We start from the raw sequence: 22,394 nt of genomic DNA, 5'->3' as shown, positions 1-22,394 counted from the left end.
AACTGAAAAAGTGTCTGCGAGCAAGGAGGCCTACAAACCTGACTCAGTTACACCTGCTCTGTCAGGAGGAATGGGCCAAAATTCACCCAACTTATTGTGGGAATCTTGTGGAAGGCTACCCGAAACATTTGTCCCAAGTTAAACAATTTAAAGGTAATGCTACCAAATACTAATTGAGTGTATGTAAACTTCTGACCCACTGGGAATGTGATGAAAGAAATAAAAGCTGAAATTAATCATTCTCTCTACAATTATTCTGACATTTCACATTCTTAAAATAAAGTGGTGATCCTAACTGACCTAAGACAGGGTATTTTTACTAGGATTAAATGTCAGGAATTGTGAAAAACTGAGTTTAAATGTATTTGGCTAACGTGTATGTAAACTTCTGACTTCAACTGTACATGGTCCAATATGTTATTTGGGCCATTTCTGGAGGTGGACATTTTATTTTAGATGGTGTCAGCATAATTACATTTTCATACATTTTGGAATAGAATGTGCTCTTCGGAAGTCACCGAAACTGAGTTTCTCAGTCCTTCTACAGTCGTGGCCAAATGTTTCGAGAATGACACAAATATACATTTTCACAAAGTCTGCTGCCTCAGTTTGTATGATGGAAATTTGCATATACTCCAGAATGTTATGAAGAGTGATCAGATGAATTGCAATTAATTGCAAAGTCCCTCTTTGCCATGCAAATGAACTGAATCCCAAAAAAACATTTCCACTGCATTTTAGCCATGCTACAAAAGGACCAGCTGACATCATGTCAGTGATTCTCTCGTTAACCTGTTATGGCTAGGGGGCAGTATTTTCACGGCTGGATAAAAAACGTACCCAATTTAATCTGGTTACTACTCCTGCCCAGTAACTAGAATATGCATATAATTATTGGCTTTGGATAGAAAACACTCCAAAGTTTCTAAAACTGTTTGAATGGTGTCTGTGAGTATAACAGAACTCAAATGGCAGGTCAAAACCTGAGAGATTCCTTTACAGGAAGTGACCTGTCTGACCATTTCTTGAACTTCTTTGCCATCTCTATCTTTTACAAAGGATCTCTGCTCTAACGTGACACTTCCTACGTCTTCCATGGGCGCTCATAGCCCGGGAAAAACCTGAATGTCGTCATCCCAGCCCCAGGCTGAAACACATTATCGCCTTTCTCAAGTGGCCGATCAAGGGACTGTGGGCTTAGGCGCGTGCCCTGGCCGCCCCCGTCTTTGTGATTTTTCCTCTGTTTGCCGAAAAGGAGATTCCAGGTCGGAATATTATCGCTTTTTTACGAGATAAATTGCATAAAAATTGATTTTAAACAGCGGTTGACATGCTTCGAAGTACGGTAATGGAATATTTAGAATTTTTTGGTCACGAATTGCGCCATGCGCGCGACCCTGATTTACCATTTCGGATAGTTTCTGGAACGCACGAACAAAACGCCGCTATTCGGATATAACGATGGATTATTTTGGACCAAACCAACATTTGTTATTGAAGTAGCAGTCCTGGGAGTGCATTCTGACGAAGACAACAAAGGTAATAACATTTTTGTTATAGTAAATCTGATTTTGGTGAAGGCTAAACTTGCCGGGTGTCTAAATAGCTAGCCCGTGATGGCTGGGCTATGTACTTAGAATATTGCAAAATGTGCTTTCACCAAAAGCTATTTTAAAATCGGACATATCGAGTGCATAGAGGAGTTCTGTATCTAGAATTCTTAAAATAATTGTTATGCTTTTTGTGAACGTTTATCGTGAGTAATTTAGTAAATTGTTAGTAAATTCCCCGGAAGTTTGCGGGGGGTATGCTAGTTCTGAACATCACATGCTAATGTAAAAAGCTGTTTTTTGATATAAATATGAACTTGATTGAACAAAACATGCATGTATTGTATAACATAATGTCCTAGGTGTGTCATCTGATGAAGACCATCAAAGGTTAGTGCTGCATTTAGCTGTCTTCTGGGTTTTTGTGACATTATATGCTAGCTTGAAAAATGGGTGTCTGATTATTTCTGGCTGGGTACTCTGCTGACATAATCTAATGTTTTGCTTTCGCTGTAAAGCCTTTTTGAAATCGGACAGTGTGGTTAGATAAAGGAGAGTCTTGTCTTTAAAATGCTGTGAAATAGTCATATGTTTGAAAAATTGAAGTTTTTGTATTTTTTTTTGTAATTCGCGCCACGCCTATCATTGGATATTGGAGCAGGTGTTCCGCTAGCGGAACGTCTAGATGTAAGAGGTTAACACAGGTGTGAGTGTTGACGAGGACAAGGCTGGAGATCACTCTGTCATGCTGATTGAGTTCGAATAACAGACTGGAAGCTTCAAAAGGAGGGTGGTGCTTGGAATCATTGTTCTTCCTCAGTCAACAATGGCTACCTGCAAGGAAACATGTGCTGTCATCATTGCTTTGCACAAAAAGGGCTTCACAGGCAAGGATATTGCTGCCAGTAAGATTGCACCTAAATCAACCATTTATCGGATCATCAAGAACTTCAAGGAGAGCGGAAGGCTTGTTGTGAAGAAGGCTTCAGGGCACCCAAGAAAGTACAGCAAGCGCCAGGACCGTCTCCTAAAGTTGATTCAGCTGCAGGATCGGGGCACCACCAGTACAGAGCTTGCTGAGGAATCGCAGCAGGCAGGTGTGAGTGCATCTCCACGCACAGTGAGGTGAAGGATCCTTCTCCCAACCATCCAGGAACAGTTTGGTGACAAACAATGCCTTTTCCAGCATGACGGAGCACCTTGCCATAAGGCAAAAGTGATAACTAAGTGGCTCGGGGAACAAAACATCGATATTTTGGGTCCATGGCCAGGAAACTCCCCAGACCTTAATCCTTGTGGTCTTGTGGTCAATCCTCAAGAGGCGGGTGGACAAACAAAAACCCACAAATTCTGACAAACTCCAAGCATTAATTATGCAAGAATGGGCTGCTATCAGTCAGGATATGGCCCAGAAGTTAATTGACAGCATGCTAGTGCGGATTGCAGAGGTCTTGAAAAAGAAGGGTCAACACTGCAAAGATGGACTCTTTGCATCAACTTCATGTAATTGTCAATAAAAGCCTTTGACACTTATGAAATGCTTGTAATTATTCTTCAGTATTCCATAATAACATCTGACAAAAATATCTAAAGACACTGAAGCAGCAAACTTTGACACAAATATTAATTTCCACATTCTCAAAACTTTTGGCCACGACTGTACTCAAGGGGACTGGAATTGGTCAATCTCGCAGTTTAATATATGTACAAAATTATCCTCTTTCCAAAAAAGCGTGATTGTCATTATTACTTTCTTACATGAAAGGGGAGGTTAACTTGGCTATAGACAAGCGATCTGAGACTTAAGTTTCAGTCATCAGATTTTTTTGTTGTTACTTCAACACATTTCTTGTTTTATTCTCATAACATTTCTTTTCACTTTTCATTTCCTTTCACCTTGTGCTCATTTCTAGTGCTTTTAAAACTCAAATGATGCTATTTTATTTTTCTGTAGCCCACATTTTCAATATTTAAATAGTCTTAACGATGGAGGATCATTCGATTTCCAATTTTTAAGAAACGGAATTATTTTGTTCCCCTCAGGTGATCAACCAAGGCCTGTTATGTGTGGCAGCATCTGTCGTGGGGGGCTCCTACCTTCTAGTCAGATACCCCCCTAACATGCCAAACATCTCCATCGAGCAGCTGTGGACCAGGCTGCAGGCCCTCAAGAGTCGTTTCTGAGGTTTTGTGGGCTAATACCACTTTGTCCCAGATAGAGGGGTGAAAACTGAGCTACAAACAACAGAGCTAAAACCCAACTGACCTCAAAACAGATGGAAAAATACAGTGTTCTGTGACCCAATTAGCAATGTAATTGTTTCATAATGTTCTTAATAAACATTTTATTGACTGTAATTGAAGGCCTGTGGGGCACATTTTGTGTTAATGTACAGGTAACTGGTAAAATAAAGGAAACACCAACATAATGTTTTAACAGGGAGTTAGGCCACCGCGAGCCGCCAGAACAGCTTCCATATGCCTTGGCATAATCTACACGTGTCTGGAACACTATTGGAGGGATGCGACACCATTTTTCGACAAGAAATGGCATAATTTTGTGTTTTGTTGATGGTGGTGAAAAAACATTGTCTCCCAGAATCAATTGTTCAATTGGGTTGAGATCTGGTGACTAAGACACAAACACACACACACACACACACACACACACACACACACACACACACACACACACACACACACACACACACACACACACACACACACACACTTTAAACCCCCTATGCTACTTTGATACCCCTCTTTCAAGGTTAATGAGATCTCTTCTTCTAGCCATGGTAACCAAAATAATGGGGAACTGGGCATTTTTATACATAACCCTAAGCATAATGGGCTGTTAATTCTTCAAGGCCAGTAAGTTAAAACCACAGTATTTTGTTTTTTGATTGAGGTTGCACCTGCAAGGATATGAGCAAAAATAAGTTACTATGGTCTTAATGCTGTGCCATGATCACAATGTTACTGCTCAACAATACAACTGTAGCAGTCATAGCTGCATGACCTGTGTTGAAAAATAATTATTTATCATTAAACGTTAATACAATTTGCCTTGATGTGGGTGTTGTTGAATTAATGAATTTGCAGTTGCTTGTGGCGGAGTTATGGCTTGCAAAACCTGTTTGATTAATGAATGAATTTGAGCTTTTTCACACTTGCTCACTTCTTAATCAAGGAGTCCTTCACACAGCATAACATGTTTTGAGTGAAAAAGGACAAACATCTAAGGCACACACATTTTTATGAAAAACGTTTTCTGTGGGAAAAACCAAACTCTGTCAAACTCAAAGTGGTCGCCACTAGCTAGGCTGATGATTGGCTTGTTCTTACGACAGTCTCAGGTCACCACAGATGTACATACAGTGAGGGGAAAAAAGTATTTGATCCCCTGCTGATTTTGTACATTTGCCCACTGACAAAGAAATGATCAGTCTATAATTTTAATAGTAGGTTTATTTGAACAGTGAGAGACAGAATAACAACAAAAAAATCCAGAAAAACGCATGTCAAAAATGTTATAAAATGATTTGCATTGTAATGAGGGAAATAAGTATTTGACCCCTCTGCAAAACATGACTTAGTACTTGGTGGCAAAACCCTTGTTGGCAATCACAGAGGTCAGATGTTTCTTGTAGTTGACCACCAGGTTTGCACACATCTCAGGAGGGATTTTGTCCCACTCCTCTTTGCAGATCTTCTCCAAGTCATTAAGGTTTCGAGGCTGACGTTTGGCAACTCGAACCTTCAGCTCCCTCCACAGATTATCTATGGGATTGAGGTCTGGAGACTGGCTAGGCCACTCCAGGACCTTAATGTGCTTCTTCTTGAGCCACTCTTTTGTTGCCTTGGCCGTGTGTTTTGGGTCATTGTCATGCTGGAATACCCATCCACGACCCATTTTCAATGCCCTGGTTGAGGGAAGGAGGTTCTCACCCAAGATTTGACGGTACATGGCCCCGTCCATCGTCCCTTTGATGCGGTGTCCTGTCCCCTTAGACAGAAAAACACCCCGAAAGCATAATGTTTCCACCTCCATGTTTGACGGTGGGGATGGTGTTCTTGGGGTCATAGGCAGCATTCCTCCTCCTCCTCCTCCAAACACGGCGAGTTGAGTTGATGCCGAAGAGCTCCAATTTGGTCTCATCTGACCACAACACTTTACCCAGTTGTCCTCTGAATCATTCAGATTTTCATTGGCAAACTTCAGACGGGCATGTATAAGTGCTTTCTTGAGCAGGGGGACCTTGCGGGCGCTGCAGGATTTCAGTCCTTCACGGCGTAGTGTGTTACCAATTGTTTTCTTGGTGACTATGGTCCCAGCTGCCTTGAGATCATTGACAAGATCCTCCCGTGTAGTTCTGGGCTGATTCCTAACCGTTCTCATGATCATTGCAACTCCACGAGGTGAGATCTTGCATGGAGCCCCAGGCCGAGGGAGATTGACAGTTCTTTTGTGTTTCTTCCATTTGCGAATAATCGCACCAACTGTTGTCACCTTCTCACCAAGCTGCTTGGCGATGGTCTTGTAGCCCATTCCAGCCTTGTGTAGGTCTACAATCTTGTCCCTGACATCCTCGGAGAGCTCTTTCGTCTTGACCATGGTGGAGAGTTTGAAATCTGATTGATTGATTGCTTCTGTGGACAGGTGTCTTTTATACAGGTAACAAACTGAGATTAGGAGCACTCCCTTTAAGAGTGTGCTCCTAATCTCAGCTCGCTACCTGTATAAAAGACACCTGGGGGCCAGAAATCTTTCTGATTGAGAGGGGGTCAAATACTTATTTCCCTCATTAAAATGCAAATCAATTTATAACATTTTTGACATGAGTTTTTCTGGATTTTTGTTGTTGTTATTCTGTCTCTCACTGTTCAAACAAACCTACCATTAAAATTATAGACTGATCATTTCTTTGTCAGTGGGCAAACGTACAAAATCAGCAGGGGATCAAATACTTTTTTCCCCTCACTGTATATGATGACATGGTGCCTATATAGAGCTGAATAAGGTAATCTCCCCATCAACTCTACTCATAGGGGACGACTCAGGAGGCTTGTGAAAGGAGCTCCGTCTGCAACCTGGAGCTGCTGGAGTTTCTTATCACTGCAGCCTGTGGGACCAGTCTGATCTTGACCACAATCTCTTCCCTCTTTAATTACATATTATTCTACGTGAATAATTCCACAAAATGTCCTTTCACAGTGATTGTACTTATCACGCTAGCTAGTGTGGTGACAATTAAATTAGGAAGATTTAAAAAAAAAAAAAAAAATACATCTCATCCATGGCTTTCTTAAAATATGATCTCTTTATTGTATCTGGATGTGACAAAGGCGGAGAGAGTGTTGTGCAGAATGTGCTGCTGCAATATTGTAAGTCTTTCCCCATCAGTCACTCAGCCCTATTGTGCTGCCAACCAGGGAAATAATAATTATCAACATCACTTCCTCAGCCAATCACTGATCCATTAACACTGCTAACCTCCGGCATCACACAGGAGGTCCTGTTCAAAAACACTCAACTCAACTGGCTGACACGATTACATAGGTGCTGTTGAAAATAACAGGGTACAAGTTAAGAGAAATACGTCACAAATTCACAGCTACATCATTTGTTTACCACAACTGATGGTAGAAAAAGCGTTCCCCGGCATTCATGGCGAGACAGTCTGAGAACAGGACATTAAACACTTCCAGTAGTCTTGGGTCAGAAAGGTGTTTTGGCTTTTGAGAGGAAACACCTCCGGGTTTACTGTATCATGAGAGGAAGTCCTGAGGTATACAGAGGAACAGGCGTTAGATGGAGGTGATTAGTCAGTTCCCATGGTGACCTGGGTGTAGCATGATGTACTGCAGTACCCATAATGCTCTGTCACAACGGCCGCACCTGGATGACCTCTGACAACATACGGCCGCTCTTGGACGTGGTGTCCTGGTGGTGCATGTCGTTGTTGGCGATGATGAAGATGATGGAGGAGGAGCTGAAGGTCACCCTCTTCTTTGGTCGTTCCCCATCCCCTCGGTGGGCCATGAAGATTGGGCGGATGGGCCGCTCGATGCTCCGGGCCAGGGGGCGGTCCTTGATGCTGTGCTGAATCCATGAAAGCCGGGAGCACAACAGCTGCAGCAAGCAGCGCCGGAACTGCCAGAGGAACAGGAGGAGGAGAAAAAAGAGAGAGGGAAGAGTGGTGTTACTCAAATGGAAGTATTTGTTCACTTTTCCAAAAATAAAAGACACCATGGTAATACTTTAACATTAAGGGCTCGAGTCAATTCATTCAATGCGTTGTAGGGCGATTGACAGTTTCAGATTGAGACGACATATGCAGCGTTTACCATGAATTTCCTGTTGCTGCAGGATTATTTTCCTGCTGTAGCAAACTGGCTCAAATTAAGATCCTACAAGATCACAAACTTTTACAGATGAACCATTGAGAGCATCCTGTCGTGCTGTATGATCTTTTATCAAATAGGGCTATTTTCTGTATACCACCCCTACTTTGCCACAACACAACTGATTGGCTCAAACATATTAAGAAGGAAAGAAATTCCACAAATTAACTTTTAACAAGGCACACCTGTTAATTGAAATGCATTCCAGGTGAATACCTCATGAAGCTGGTTGAGAGAATGCCAAGAGTGTGCGAAGCTGTCATCAAGGCAAAGGGTGGCTACTTTGAAGAATCTCAAATATAAAATATTTATTATTGATTTGTTTATCACTTTTTTGGTTACTATATGACTCCATATGTGTTATTTCATAGTTGATGTATTCACTATTACTCTACAATGTAGAAAAAACTACAAATGAGTAGGTGTGTTCAAACTTTTCACTGGTACTGTATATATAGTTATACTCCAGACTCTGACATTGCTCGTCCTAATATTTATATATTTCTTAATTACATTATTTTACTTTTAGATCTGTGTGTATTGTTGTGAATTGTTAGATATTACTGTACTGCTGGAGCCAGATGTCAGATGTTTTTAGCCCTCAAAAGTGGTATTTTGCTGAGATAAGTCCATGTCATCTGTTTTGTATATTCAGCTATTATGCTACATTGAGGTCTGAAAACATCAGATAAACCTTGATTTTGAAGTGTGTTTCCCTTTAAATTTGGAAAAGGCCTTGCTTCAAAGCCTTTCTGCTATCAGCATAAGTGTGTCAGGTCAGAGGTCCCATCACCTTTCTGCTCATGAAGATGTAGATGAGCGGGTTATAGGCCGTGCTGGACTTGGCGAAGAAGGAGGGGATGATGGCGATGGCAGGGGTGACCATGCTCTTCCTGCCAAAGGCTTCCATCATGGACACCACGGCGTAGGGCGTCCAGCACACCAGGAAACAGGAGATCATCAAGAGGAACATGACGGCCACCTTCTTCTCGTAGCGCAGGATCTTAATAATCTGCACTGTCTGAAGGTCCTGGATGGAGCGGAGCTGTTGGGAATGACAATAGGAAAGAATCTCATCACTCACTAAAATGCTCTAATTAGAATATGTAAAAAACAACAAAAAACATTCCAGTTATACACTGAATATACAAAACCATTAAGAACACCTGCTCTTTCCATGACATAGACTGACCAGGTGAAAGCTACTGTATGATCCCTTATTGATGTCACTTGTTAAATCCACTTCAGTCAGTGTAGATGAAGGGGAGGAGACAGGTTAAAGAACGATTTTTAAGCCTTGAGACAATTGAGACATGGATTGTGTATGTGTGCCACTCAGAGGGTGAATAGGCAAGACAAAATATTTAATTGCCTTTGAACGGGGTATGGTAGTAGGTGCCTCACACACGGGTTTGTGTCAAGAACTGTAATGCTGCTGGGTTTTTCCACACTCAACAGTTTCCCGTGTGTATCAAGAATGGTCCACCACCCAAAGGACATCCAGACAATTTCACACAACTGTGGGAAGCACTGGTGTCAACATGGGCCAGCATCACTGTGGAACATTCAACACCTTGTAGTGTCCATGCCCTGAGGAATTGAGGGTTTGGGTTATATATCACTTGTACTGACATTATGCACTCCCCACAAAAAAATAAGATTGTCTCTGCATGTGAATGTCAGCTAATTTCTTTCGGACCTTTACAGAAGATAAAGAGAGGATCTTTAATGAAAGATGATATGCTTGATCCCGTGGTTGTTAATGTAGGAGAGAAGATAAAAGTCTCCATCTTTCTTATGCTTAAAAAGATGAGGCCACAGAGGACACAATGACATTGTCCCATGACATCCCTATGTAGTCTATGTATCCGTTTGCATGAGATAGTGGGTTTACTGATATACCTGTCAGCGCAGCGGAGCCACCCCCAAGCACATGCACTAGAATTTCATTTGTAGGCTACTACCTCATTTTGCCGCTGTTTGGTCGAGGTCGCTTTGTTTGTCTTGTGTCCTTGATGAATGTAAGTACTAGCCTACCTTTGATTTATGCCTTTTATTTAAAGGCCCAGTGCAGACAAAAATGTGATTTCCCTGTGTTTTATATATTTATACACTATGAGGTTGGAATAATACTGTGAAATTGTGAAAATAATGATAATACCCTTTTAGTGTAATTGTTGTTTGAAAATGAGAGTCTGAAAGTTCTGCCTGTTTTGGTGGGGTGGAGTTTTGGCCTGCCTGGTGACAATTATTATTTCATTTTTTTTTACAATTTTAATTTAAAACAATCACAATAAGGTACTTACGTTAACTGTTACTCAGAAATGATTTCATATTGAGATAAAAATGTCTGCATTAGACCTTTAAATGAATTATGTAGATGTATCTGTTGATTTGTTCAATTTCTCAAAAAGAAAAGACACCATGGTAATACTTTAACATTAAGATCTCGATTCAATTCGTAGCGCTGAAGGATCAGCGTTGTAGCGCGTTTGATATGTAAAGGTAATTTCCGATTGAGCCGACATATGCAGTGTTTACCGAGAATGCGGGTTCCGCGATCACGGGAACATTGCCTTTACATTTAAGTCACGCTATATCGCGGATCTTCATTGCTATGGATTGAATCCAGCCCTAAATTGCTCTTATACATGCCAACACATGTCATATGCTACAGATGTAAGATTTTAATTTGTTGCACAGCAGGAAAAGCAAACTTGTAGTGTATTCAAGGTTTAAAAAGGCTTTTAAAGTTTGTAATTTCCACTTTAAAATGTCAGACTTGATTTTTCCTAATGAAAAACGTATCAACCCCTATCAAAATTCTTTATTACATTTAATCCACATAATAATTCACATTTCCTGCAGCTGCAGGATGATTTTTCTGCTGTAGCAAATTGGCTCAAATTAAGATCCTACATCTGTATACGCTATAGCCATACTACAAGTGACAAAATTACATTATTGTGAATGTTTACAGAGTTTATTTGACTGTTTTAGTTCATCAGTGCAATATGTTGAAGAGATATTACATTCCAAAATCTAAGTTTGACAGATGTTTTCAGCCCTCGAAAGTGGTCCGCTGCTGAGATAAGTCCATGTCCCAGGTCATCTGTTTTGTATATTCAGCTATTATGCTACAATGACAGTCCACCACATCATACCCAAAAGTTTCCTGATTAGCAATGGGTAGTTTGTGTTGGTGTTTAATTTAATTGTGTATTAGAAACACAGTGTGGCTCAGTTGGTAGAGCATGGTGTTTGCAACGCCAGCATGGTGTGTGCAACGCCAGGGTTGTGGGTTCGATTCCCACGGGGGGCCAGTACAAAAAAAAAAAATGCATGAAATGAAATCTATGCATTCACTACTGTAAGTAGCTCTGGATAAGAGCGTCTGCTAAATGACTAAAATGTAAATGTAAGATCATTGTGAGGGGATTTTGCCAGTGGATGAATGGAGAATTAAGCTTCCCGGGAAAATGTTGTCCTAGGTTGCAACAGTAACCAAGGGGGGCGGGCTTAGCGAAGGGTCACCACACTGATATAAACATGAAGCAACAGAAGAAAATGGGAGGAAGAGACAGCAAGACTGTCTTGTCCTTGTTCTTACCATTTGCACTGTGTAAAGAATGTTCCCGTAGCAGTAGATCATAATGCCCACTGGTACGAAGAAGCAGGCCAGGAGAAAGAAGAGAACGAAGGAGGAATCGTTAGGGTCCTTGGAAGTCCAGTCCAGAGAGCAGCCTAACTGGTGGATCTCCAGAGTGTAGCGGTTCCACCCCAGGAGAGGAGCCCCTGTCCAGACCAGGGAGTAGAGCCAGATGTAAATGATGCACCTCCAGGCCCAGGGGAAGTCCACCACCTTAGCATGGACCACCCGGATGTAGCGCTCATAGGCCAAGGCAGAGAGACTCATGATGGACACGATGCCTGGAAAGGAGGGAGATGGGTGGTGATGCTGAGTAATGACTAACAAATCTGGGTTATGAAATATATATAGGTAGGCCCTGATTATTACTGTCTATTGATTATTACACTGTTATCCTCTACACGGTAGCCCCGAGGTTAGAGAAGCGGGCCAGCAACCGGAATGTTTCCTGTTTGAATCCCAGTGCCGACAGAGAAAATAAATCTGGCGGGAGTGAGCCGGGAACAGGGAGGGTTGCTGGCATCAATATCTGAACTTAACCCCCTAAACTGCTCATTGGGCGCTGCACTGCGGCTGCCCACTGCTCTAGCCTCTCTAACCGATTGTGTGTTTGTGTGTATGTGTATGTGTGTGTATCGGAGGGGTTGGGTAAAAGAAGAAGATACATTTCTGTCTGGACTAATAAAGTATACCTTATCTTGGGGGGCGGCAGGTAGCTTAACAGTTAAGAGCATTGGGCCAGTAACCGAAAGGTCGGCTAAAAGCCGGCTAAAAATCTGCCGATGTGCCCTTGAGCATGACACTTAACATTAATTGCTCCAGGGTCACAGTGAAACCTCAGAGGGTGTCTCAGGGAGATTTGGATATGCAAAAAACAAATTTCCAATTCACATGATTATAATACACACGTGTACATGTGTGAAATAGGACCAATGTAAGCACCCACCTGATGATGATTTTATTACAGTTATTACTCAGTCCTCAATCAAATATTTTCTCAATATACTGTATATTCAATATCATAAATATCCTATTTCAGGGGTCTCCAACCTTTTTTAGCATAGAAAATGTAACTTGTCACAAGCTACATTTTTTTTGATAGCCATTAAAATAGGTACATTCTTCTCTCCTTCTCCACCCCGAAACACCTCCCCAGGTCCTTTGTGTACAAGAGATGTGTTTTCTGTCAATATACCTGGCTAATGGTTAATAAACAACTCTAAGGGGGCCCTGTAAAATTATATTTGGTCTTTTCCTGAATTCTGTTTTATTTGTCCTGTTTTAGGATTTTTTTATTCTGTGTTCTACTCTTAATATTACAATTATTCATAGAGAAACAACGCAAATGGATGGCCTGAGTCCATGTCAATGTTACGCCCGTTGTTGGAATGAGACCAAGGTGCAGCGTGGTAAGCGTACATCTTTCTTTTATTAGATGAACACCAACAAAACACAAAAACCGAACGTAACGTTCTACAGGCTTCACAGCAGCTATACAAAAACAAGATCCCACAATCACAGGTGGGAAAAAGGGCTGCCTAAGTATGATCCCCAATCAGAGACAATGATAAACAGCTGCCTCTGATTGGGAACCATACTAGGCCAACAAAGAAATAGAAAGATAGATATGCCCACCCAAGTCACACCCTGACCTAACAAAATAGAGAATAAAAAAGGCTCTCTAAGGTCAGGGCGTGACAGTACCCTCCCCCAAAGGTGCGGACTCCGGCCGCAAACCTGAACCTATAGGGGAGGGTCCGGGTGGGCATCTCCTCTCGGTGGAGGCTCCGGTGCAGGACGCAGACCCCGCTCCGCTTGAGGCTCCCCCCACTTCCGTGGAACCGGACCGTGGATCGTCGCCGGAGGCTCTGGACTGGGAACCCCCGCTGGAGGCTCTGAACTGCACACTGTCGCTGGAGGCTCTGGACTGCAGACCGTCGCTGGAAGCTCTGGACTGCAGACCGTTGCTGTAGACTCTGTGCCATGGATCGTCACTGCAGGCTCCGGGCCATGGATCATCACTGGAGGCTTCGGGCCATGGATCATCACTGGAGGCTTCGTGCCATGGATCATCACTGTAAGCTTCGTGCCATGGATCATCACTGGAGGCTTCGTGCCAGCACAACCCGTTGTTGGAATGAGACCAAGGTGCAGCGTGGTAAGCGTACATCTTTCTTTTATTAGATGAACACCAACAAAACAACAAAATACAAAAACAGAACGTAACGTTCTGCAGGCTTCACAGCAGCTATACAAAAACAAGATCCCACAATCACAGGTGGGAAAAAGAGCTGCCTAAGTATGATCCCCAATCAGAGACAACGATAAACAGCTGCCTCTGATTGGGAACCATACTAGGCCAACAAAGAAATAGAAACATAGATATGCCCACCCAAGTCACACCCTGACCTAACAAAATAGAGAATAAAAAAGGCTCTCTAAGGTCGGGGCGTGACAGTCAATGCTTAAATCTCATCAGAAGACCATCCACAAGGTCTGGAAGAAAAAAAGGAAAACCTTATTTTTCTTGTGTAAATCCCCTTTAATTACATTCAGTTTCTCCATTGTACAGCAATTACTTTTGCCAGACATTTGGCCCAATCAACAAGTGTTGCAGCACAGTTGTGTTGCATTTATAGAGGGAGCTGTTTGAGCACAGTGTTACTGGACACTATAACACAACTAATACATAACATGTCAGTACAGGTCAAACTGACAGGACCACGCTGCATGAGTGCAATAGGTGTAACAGGTGCAGGATGTCCTTAGATAGTCATCTAAATTTAGAGTTAAATAATGTGTGAGTGGTTTCACATGCTGTAGTAAATTAATATGGTATCAATAATCTCTACCATTCAACTATTTTTCTGAGGGGATTTAGAGTGCCTGTAGGCTAATTATAATTAATTGTTATATTAACCAGCATCTTTTTCAGTGTCTCTGCATTGGTGCAGGCTGTTCTTCTGTAGGGCACACTGGTGTTGAATGACATTTTGGGCTGTTTTGGCTATTCTTGTGCACTTTAAAATCCTTCACTTTTTAATGATCTGTTCAAAAGCAAATTTGGATCATTGTAACAATAATAATAATATTCATTGATTCAACTAGTATAGCGCTATTCATTACATGAAACATCTCAAAGCGCTTTAAAGCAACAAAAAATTCAAGCAATATAGAAAAAACAACCTGGTCTCAGAGAATGTTGTATTATTATGTATGTAAATCCGGGACACTCAATTTAGTACGATATGTTACGTTTCGTATGATATGTATTAATTTGTGGATGTCCATCATCCATTTCACATGATATGTTATGAATTGCAATTCGTACAATATGTTACGAATTTGCAAAATCACAATATGTTACGAACTTGAAAAACGCATGATAGGTTACAAAATCCAATTTATTGTTGCTAACGTTAGCTAGGTGGCTAAAACTAATGTTAGGTAGCTGGCTAATGTTAGCTAGGCTAGGGGTTAGGGTTAAGGTTAGCTAACATGCTAAGTAGTTGCAAAGTAGCTAAAATGTAGTAAGTAGTTGCAAAGTTGCTAATATACTAAAGTTGTCCATGATGAGATTCGAACACGCAACCTTTGGGTTGCTAGAATTTTGCGTTATACGCTTACCCATCCACCCGGGCCAACCACCCTACGTTTGTTTTGGCCTTAAGTCTTATGTAACTGTACAAAACGTAATATATCACACTATACCGGACAAAAAATATAAACGCAACAACAATTTCAAAGACTTTACTGAGTTACAGTTCATATGAGGAAATCAGTCAATTGAAATAAATTCATTAGGCCCTAATCTATGGATTTCACATGACTGGGAATACAGATATTCATCTGTTGGTCACAGATACTGTACCTTAAAAATATGGGCCTCACATTGGGCCTCAAGATCTCGTCACGGTATCTCTGTGCATTCAAATTGCCATCAATAAAATGCAATTGTGTTCGTTGTCCGTAGCTTATGCCTGCCAATACCATAACCCCACCGCCACCATGTTTACAACGTTGACATCAGCAAACCGCTCGCCCGCACTACGCCATACACGTGGTCTGTGGTTTTGAGGCCAGTTGGACATACTGCCAAATTCTCTAAAATGACGGCTTGTGGTAGAGAAATGAGCATTCAATTATCTGTCAACATCTCTGGTGGACATTTAACAATTTCACTGAGTTACAGTTCATATAAGGAAATCAGTCATTTGAAATAAATTCATTAGGCCCTAATCTTTGGATTTCCCCACTGGCCATGGGTGGATCCATCCCCCAAGTGGGTGGGCCTATGCCCTCCCAGGCACACCCATGTCTGCACCCCCAGCCACTGTAGAGCCAGGCCCAGTCAATCATAATGAGTTTTTCCCCACAAAAGGGCTTTATTACAGACAGAAATACTCTTCAGTTTCATCAGCTGTTGGGTGGCCTGCAGTTGAGGCTGGTTGGATGTACTGTCAAATTCTCTAAAACAACATTGGAGGGGGGTTATGATGGAGAAATTAACATTCAATTATTTGGCAACAGCTCTGGTGGACATTCCTGCAGTCAGCATGCCAACTGCACGCTCCCTCAAAACTTGAGACATCTGTGGCATTGTGTTGTGCATTGGTGATTTTAACATGTAAATCTAGGTGGGGCAAAATCCCCCAAGCAATGTGGGGAGTTTAGTGTTGTGTTGTGTAGTGGCTATGCCAGCAAAGCCACTACACAACACGACACTAAACAATACATTAATTGCACTATAAGGGTGCCCACAAACTGTTAGAGCTTTCTTTTCAGCACCATGGGGGTGAATCCTTACCACTGCTACACCTGGCTATCTGGGGAGCCTTGTCTGGCAGTGAAACAGTTCCTTCAGCCTCATTTACTGCCGTTTAAAAAAACAAAGCTGATATGGCTGACTTGCTTAAACAAACGTGGTTTTCTACTGACAATTGATAAGCACGCAGTTCGCTACACCTGCAATAACACCTGCAATAACATCTGTTAAACACGTGTATGTGATCGATAGCATTTTATTTGATTTTATTTATATGTACAAACTATGGCATATGGGGACATCAAGAGGATAAGAGGCAATCCGTAATTTTGATTAAGACATTAATGAGCGAGGTAGGACGGACATAGTCAATCTAACTATTTGTTCAGCACTTTTGAAATGTACAGCGACAGAATTCAGAATATGGGCCATTCTTGCAGTATTCTCCCTGTACACCAAGTCAGAACCGTAACATAAATAAAGGGGTCATATAAGCAGACAATGAAAGCTCTTACGATATTCAATGATTACATTTCTCTAAAACAGGCTATAGGCACCAACAAGTCAGAACAGTAGGCTAAATTATGAGGGGGAAAAGGACCAAATTATTAGGGTGAGGCACATGGGCTACTAACAGCTTACTACACAACATACACTTAGTATTACTATCTTAGCTACAGTGTACATAGATCCCTGGCATATTACATCTAATACATTTATATGTAAGACATTTATATGTATGCAGCAGCATACAAGACATTTTTGGACTCACCTTGTTGTGCTGTGCTTACTTGAACATGAAGGTGGCCCGGCGGTCCTTGTGGGAAAATTTTGTCATTAACCTTTGTCATCAAAGTCTGGCATTTTCTGGATTTATGGTGCTTTCAAGACAACTGGGAACTCAGAAAAAAACAAAGTCGAATAATGACGTCAGTGATCTTTAGGTCAGAGCTCCAGAAAGAGGCTGTCATGGCTGTCGTAGGAAGGAGCGGACCAAAGTGCAGTGTGTGTGTCGTTCCACATTTTATTTTCACTGTGAAACTTTGCAATACATGCACAATAAACTGAACGAACAAAAACAACAAACCGTGACGCAGAGAAGAAACATACACTAACTCATAAATAATCTCCCACAAACCCAGGTGGAAAAAAAACCCTACTTAAGTATGATCTCCAATTAGAGACAACGAGGACCAGCTGCCTCTAATTGAAGATCATCCCAAACAAACCCAACATAGAAATACAAAACTAGAACCTGACAACATAGAAAAACTAAACTAGAAAAAAAACCTGTCACGCCCTGACCTACTCTACCATAGAAAAAACAGCTTTCTAAGGTCAGGACGTGACAGTACCCCCCCCCAAGGTGCGGACTCCGAACGCACCAAAACAACAAAAGAACCCAAAAAAAGGGAGGGTTACGGAGGGTGACAAATGTCTATGGCGGCTCTGGTGCAGTAGGCAGAACCTTCTCATCCCGCGGATCCTCCAACAGAGGAGGCGGCTCCGGTTCGGGGTGTAAGCCCCGCTCCGCCCGCTGATCCCTCTGCTTTTGTGCCAGCGGACCGTGGGTCGTCGTCGGAGGAATCGGACCGTAGATCATCGCCGGAGGTTCTGGGCTGCGGGCCACCGCAGGAGGTTCCGGGCCGTCTCAGGAGATTCCGGGCTGCGGGCCGTCTCAGGAGGTTCCGGGCTGCGGGCCGTCTCAGGAGGTTCCGGGCTGCGGACCGTCTCAGGAGGTTCCGGGCTGCGGGCCGTCTCAGGAGGTTCCGGACTGGAAACTGTCGCCGGAAGCTCTGGACTGGGAACTGTCGCCAGAAGCTCTGGACTGGGAATGCGCACTGGAGGCCTGATGCGTGGGGATGGCACAGGTGGCGCCAGACTGGTAACACGCACCTCAGGGCGAGTGCGGGGAGCAGGAACAGGACACCCCGGACTGGGCAGGCACACTGGACGACTGATGCGTGGGGCTGGCACAGGTGGCGCCAGACTGGTAACACGCACCTCAGGGCGAGTGCGGGGAGCAGGAACAGGGCATCCCAGGCTGGATAGACTCACTGGAGGCCGGGTACGTGGGGCAGGCACAGGATATACTGGGCCGTGGTGGCGTACTGGAGGTCTCGAGCATAGAGCTGGCACAACCCGTCCTGGTTGGATGCTCAACCTAGCTCGACAAATGCGGGGCGCAGGCACAGATCGTACTGGGCTGTGAATGCGCACTGGTGACGCAGTGCGCATCACCGCATAACACGGTGCTTGCTTCTTCACTCGCTCCCCAGGGTAAGCACAGGGAGTTGGCTCAGGTCTCCACCCTGACTCTGCCAATCTCCCCGTGTGCCCCCCTAAAAACCTTTTTGGGGGGTGTCTCGTGCTTCCGTCGTTGCCGTGCTAGTTCCTCGTAACGTTGCCATTCCTCCTTCGCTGTCTCCACCTAATTCCATGGCAGGGTCTTGTCCCCTGCCATTACCTTCTCCCAGGTCCAGGACGTCCTCCATTCTTTCCTCTCCCGGGCCCAGGATCCCTGCTCCTCCTGGGCATGCTGCTTGGTCCTTTTGTGGTGGGAGATTCTTTCACCGCTGTCGTAGGAAGGAGCGGACCAAAGTGCAGTGTGTGTGTCGTTCCACATTTTATTTTCACTGTGAAACTTTACAATACATACACAATAAACTGAATGAACAAAAACAACAAACCGTGACGCAGAGTAGAAACATACACTAACTCAGAAATAATCACCCACAAACCCAGGTGGGAAAAAAAACTACTTAAGTATGATTGAGAGGGGGTCAAATACTTATTTCCCTCATTAAAATGCAAATCAATTTATAACATTTTTGACATGCGTTTTTCTGGATATTTTTGTTGTTATTCTGTCTCTAACTGTTCAAATAAACCTACCATTAAAATGATAGACTGATCCTTTCTTTATCAGTGGGCAAATGTACAAAATCAGCAGGGGATCAAATACTTTTTTCCCCCACTGTAAGTAGTACGATCAAGTATTTTTACTTACGTACATTACACCACTGCTAAAGTTTGAGATTTTCCCGATCCGAGTTTCCAGTGGTTTTGAACGCGGCAGAAGTCATGCTGGATTGACAGCATGGCCAGTACCCATGTTGTTGAATGTTTATCCTTTAAGCTTGGAAAAGAGACCCTTAAACCCAGACTTGGACCACACACCCACTCCACTGAATAGCAGGCTAGTGATTGCTTTGCAAGGCTTGCAGTTTGCCAGTGATTCCTTCCATTGTTGAATTTGGGATTTCTAACTTGTTGTGTAACGTTTTTGTCCAATGCCCGATGAGCACCGATACATTTTATCAATAATTTCTCTTCAGAATCTCTCTTCATATGACAAGGATTGAAAAGATTTGCCAGTAGATTGTCAACTTGATTCATGACGATGACTGCTAGCTTGCTAGCCAAGATCTTAAATGTATGATGTTGTCATGATCAGTCCAATCAAAGCTACGGTAGATATAACGTGATTTGACGTAATTGTATCAGTAACCAATGACCTTGAGCCTTCTTGGATGGGCACTTGTAATGTTACTCTATGGCAGCACCCAAGGGATTTTAATTTCCGAGCTCTACCCATACATTTTGGGTTGACGTAGTGTTTCCATGAGTGACAGAACACTGAGCCAATCACGGGGCAACTAGAGAAGATTATATTTTTTTTTTTACATTGGTTGCAAAGTGATATGTGACACGTATTAATTTCAAAATAACATGCAAAACATGCAACAACAAAAAATGTTTAGCTAAATATTTGGGGCTCAAAACAGAATTACGGGTCACTACTGGTGTTGTGTGACAAAACTGCACATTTTAGAGTGGCCTTTTATTATCCTCAGCACAAGGTGCACCTGTGTATTGATCATGCTGTTTAATCAGCTCCTTGATAAGCCACACCTGTCAAGTGGATGGATTATCTTGGAAAATGAGAAATGCTCACTGACAGGGATGTAAACAAATTTGTGCACAACATTTTAGAGAAATAAGCTTTTTGCGTATGGAACATTTCTGGGATCTTTTATTTCAGCTCATGAAACATGGGACCAACACTTTACATGTTGCGTTTATATTTTTGTTCAGTATAATTTGTGTATCCTGGATTTGCATTTGCTATGTTACCTCTAGTCTATGAGACCAGGCTGGAAAAAACAACATCACAACATCATGAGATGGACAGTCATTAGAAAGTTCATGGCTTGAGTGGTCATCTGAGGGAGCTGGTGAAGTGGGGCGAGAAAGTCCAGGGGGGTAGACAAGCAGACAGCACTGTCTTATCAAGGTCCCTCGCCTTAGTGAGGTGCATAGTGAGGTGCAATTGGGGCACCAAAGTGAAATTACCATGTTGTTTTATCCACATGTACTACAGTAACACCCATCCATCCATCAAGAATTAACCATTCGTTTTTGGAGTTCAGAAATATCATGATGTTTTATATGTAAGAAGTTTACAATATATGAATATATTGGAAAGACGAGAAAAGTCACCCATATAATAAATGCAGTAGGTCAACCTTGTGGTTTGCCAACAGTAGGTTACATGTGCCTGAGAGAGAGATGAGGGTAAGAGAGAGCGAGAGAGCGAGAGAGAGAGAGAGAGAGAGCAAGAGAGAGCAAGAGAGAGCAAGAAGGTGGCACTAACCAGCTTCAAGTTTTCATCCACATAGTGATCTGCATAGTGGCAATGGCATGCATAAACATCCACAACTATGACATAAAGACTGGTTTCATGAATCAATAGGGAGAAAGTGGGCTAAACAATTCTCCCTTAGAATAAGATGGATGGGAATTGTCCCCTGCAATAGACTTTTATTGGATCGCTTATGAAAATGCAATAGCCCAAAATACTAAACTTCTTTATCTGAGTATTTTTAACACATAAAAACATGAAAGATGCCACTAAACATTACTTGGATTACTTCAAATATATAAAAACATATTTTGAATTAACTCTTAAAGGGATAATATGCGATTTCTACATCCATTTATTTAAATTATATATAGGCTACTCATTGATTCTTGTAGAATATATAATCAGCTTTGTTATTGTTTGAACTTCAGATTGCGCCTTTAATATGTGTGACTCTCGGCGCGACACCCAGAAAGGACTGAAGTACTACTAACCAAATAAACTGTTGCTGAATCCGTCCCAAATGCATGTTGCCGAGTTCCAGACCCATCCGCCTTTGATGCACGAAACAAACGTAAAGTTAATTCCAATGACAGACACCAACACGTCACTTATACTAATGTTTACTATTAACAAATTTGTGGGCGTCCGGAGTCTCTTGAATCTGTAGTACAGCACGATGACAATAATATTGTTGCAAAATCCGAAGACTCCGATTGTTCCGATGGCAAAAGCAAGGAGTTTGTAAGTACCAACCGCAAATATATATTCTTCTGTATTTTTTTCAGTGCTAGCTAAATTCGCAGGATTTATTGCTTGAATAACTTCGCTCCCAAACATTGTGCGCGATGACCTGTCTAGTGTGGCTAGGAGGGAAGATCTTCTGCGCTGCAGTTGGATTACTGAAGCTGCTCTAAACCAGTTAAACGTGCGAAAGCTCTTTTGAGAAATCAGGGCAATTTTCCTGATGATGGAAGGCTCAAATGTACAGTATTTCTCGAGGAGTTACATCTCCAGCAGTCTCCATCCGTCACTATAATTAGTTGGCATCCACTGTACTGTACCTCCAGACGGCACTAGCGGTTGGGGGGGCAGTATTTGTCGGTAAAAAAAATACATATAAATTCAGCAAAAAAAGAAACGTCCTAACACTGTCAACTGCCTTTATTTTCAGCAAACTCAACAACTGAGACATAAACTGAACAAGTTCCACAGACGTGACTAACAGAAATTGAATAATGTGTCTCTGAACAAAGTGTGTAAAACAATGGCATTTGATAATAACGCCAGACAAAGCCTTTTTAAACAACAGAGCTGCTTTTCATCATTAAAACCCCCGAATGAGAGTCAACAAAGAGTAATACAACAATTAAACAT

The 22,394-nt window shown here is 42.4% G+C and overlaps 2 protein-coding genes across 3 annotated transcripts in view; one reads left to right on the top strand and one right to left on the bottom strand.

Annotated features, from left to right (window-relative positions):
- Window positions 1-4,619, top strand: part of LOC106604861 (kynurenine 3-monooxygenase) — a 29,534-nt gene extending 24,915 nt beyond the window's left edge. For both annotated transcript variants that reach the window (XM_014199937.2, XM_045719497.1), the window contains one exon: window positions 3,594-4,619. In XM_014199937.2, the coding sequence (XP_014055412.1) occupies window positions 3,594-3,734 (141 nt within the window). In that variant the 3' untranslated portion in view covers window positions 3,735-4,619. The remainder of the gene's footprint in view (window positions 1-3,593) is intronic.
- Window positions 4,620-6,868: 2,249 nt separating this feature from the next.
- Window positions 6,869-22,076, bottom strand: LOC106605317 (opsin-3). The gene is made up of 4 exons (XM_045719481.1): window positions 21,512-22,076; window positions 11,569-11,888; window positions 8,752-9,003; window positions 6,869-7,707 (listed from the first exon to the last, which is right to left on the bottom strand). The coding sequence occupies exons 1-4, from the start codon at window positions 21,855-21,857 to the stop codon at window positions 7,438-7,440; spliced, it is 1,188 nt and encodes a 395-aa protein (XP_045575437.1). The 5' UTR covers window positions 21,858-22,076; the 3' UTR covers window positions 6,869-7,437.
- Between the last annotated feature and the right edge of the window lie 318 nt (window positions 22,077-22,394).

The sequence above is a fragment of the Salmo salar genome, chromosome ssa01 (assembly GCF_905237065.1).
Source record: "Salmo salar chromosome ssa01, Ssal_v3.1, whole genome shotgun sequence".
Lineage (NCBI taxonomy): Eukaryota > Metazoa > Chordata > Actinopteri > Salmoniformes > Salmonidae > Salmo > Salmo salar.
Note: the sequence above shows the minus strand (reverse complement) of the source record. Positions and strands in the feature narration are given on the sequence as shown.

What these genes read in the sequence shown, in the direction of transcription:
- LOC106605317 (XM_045719481.1), bottom strand. Translation starts at nt 21,857, where the DNA reads ATGTTTGGGAGCGAAGTTATTCAAGCAATAAATCCTGCGAATTTAGCT. An exon ending in ATTCAGCAACAGTTTATTTG is followed by an intron (nt 11,889 to 21,511) that starts GTTAGTAGTACT and finishes CCTCCTTTCCAG; the next exon opens with GCATCGTGTCCATCATGAGT. An exon ending in ACATCTTCATGAGCAGAAAG is followed by an intron (nt 7,708 to 8,751) that starts GTGATGGGACCT and finishes TTCCTCTGGCAG; the next exon opens with TTCCGGCGCTGCTTGCTGCA.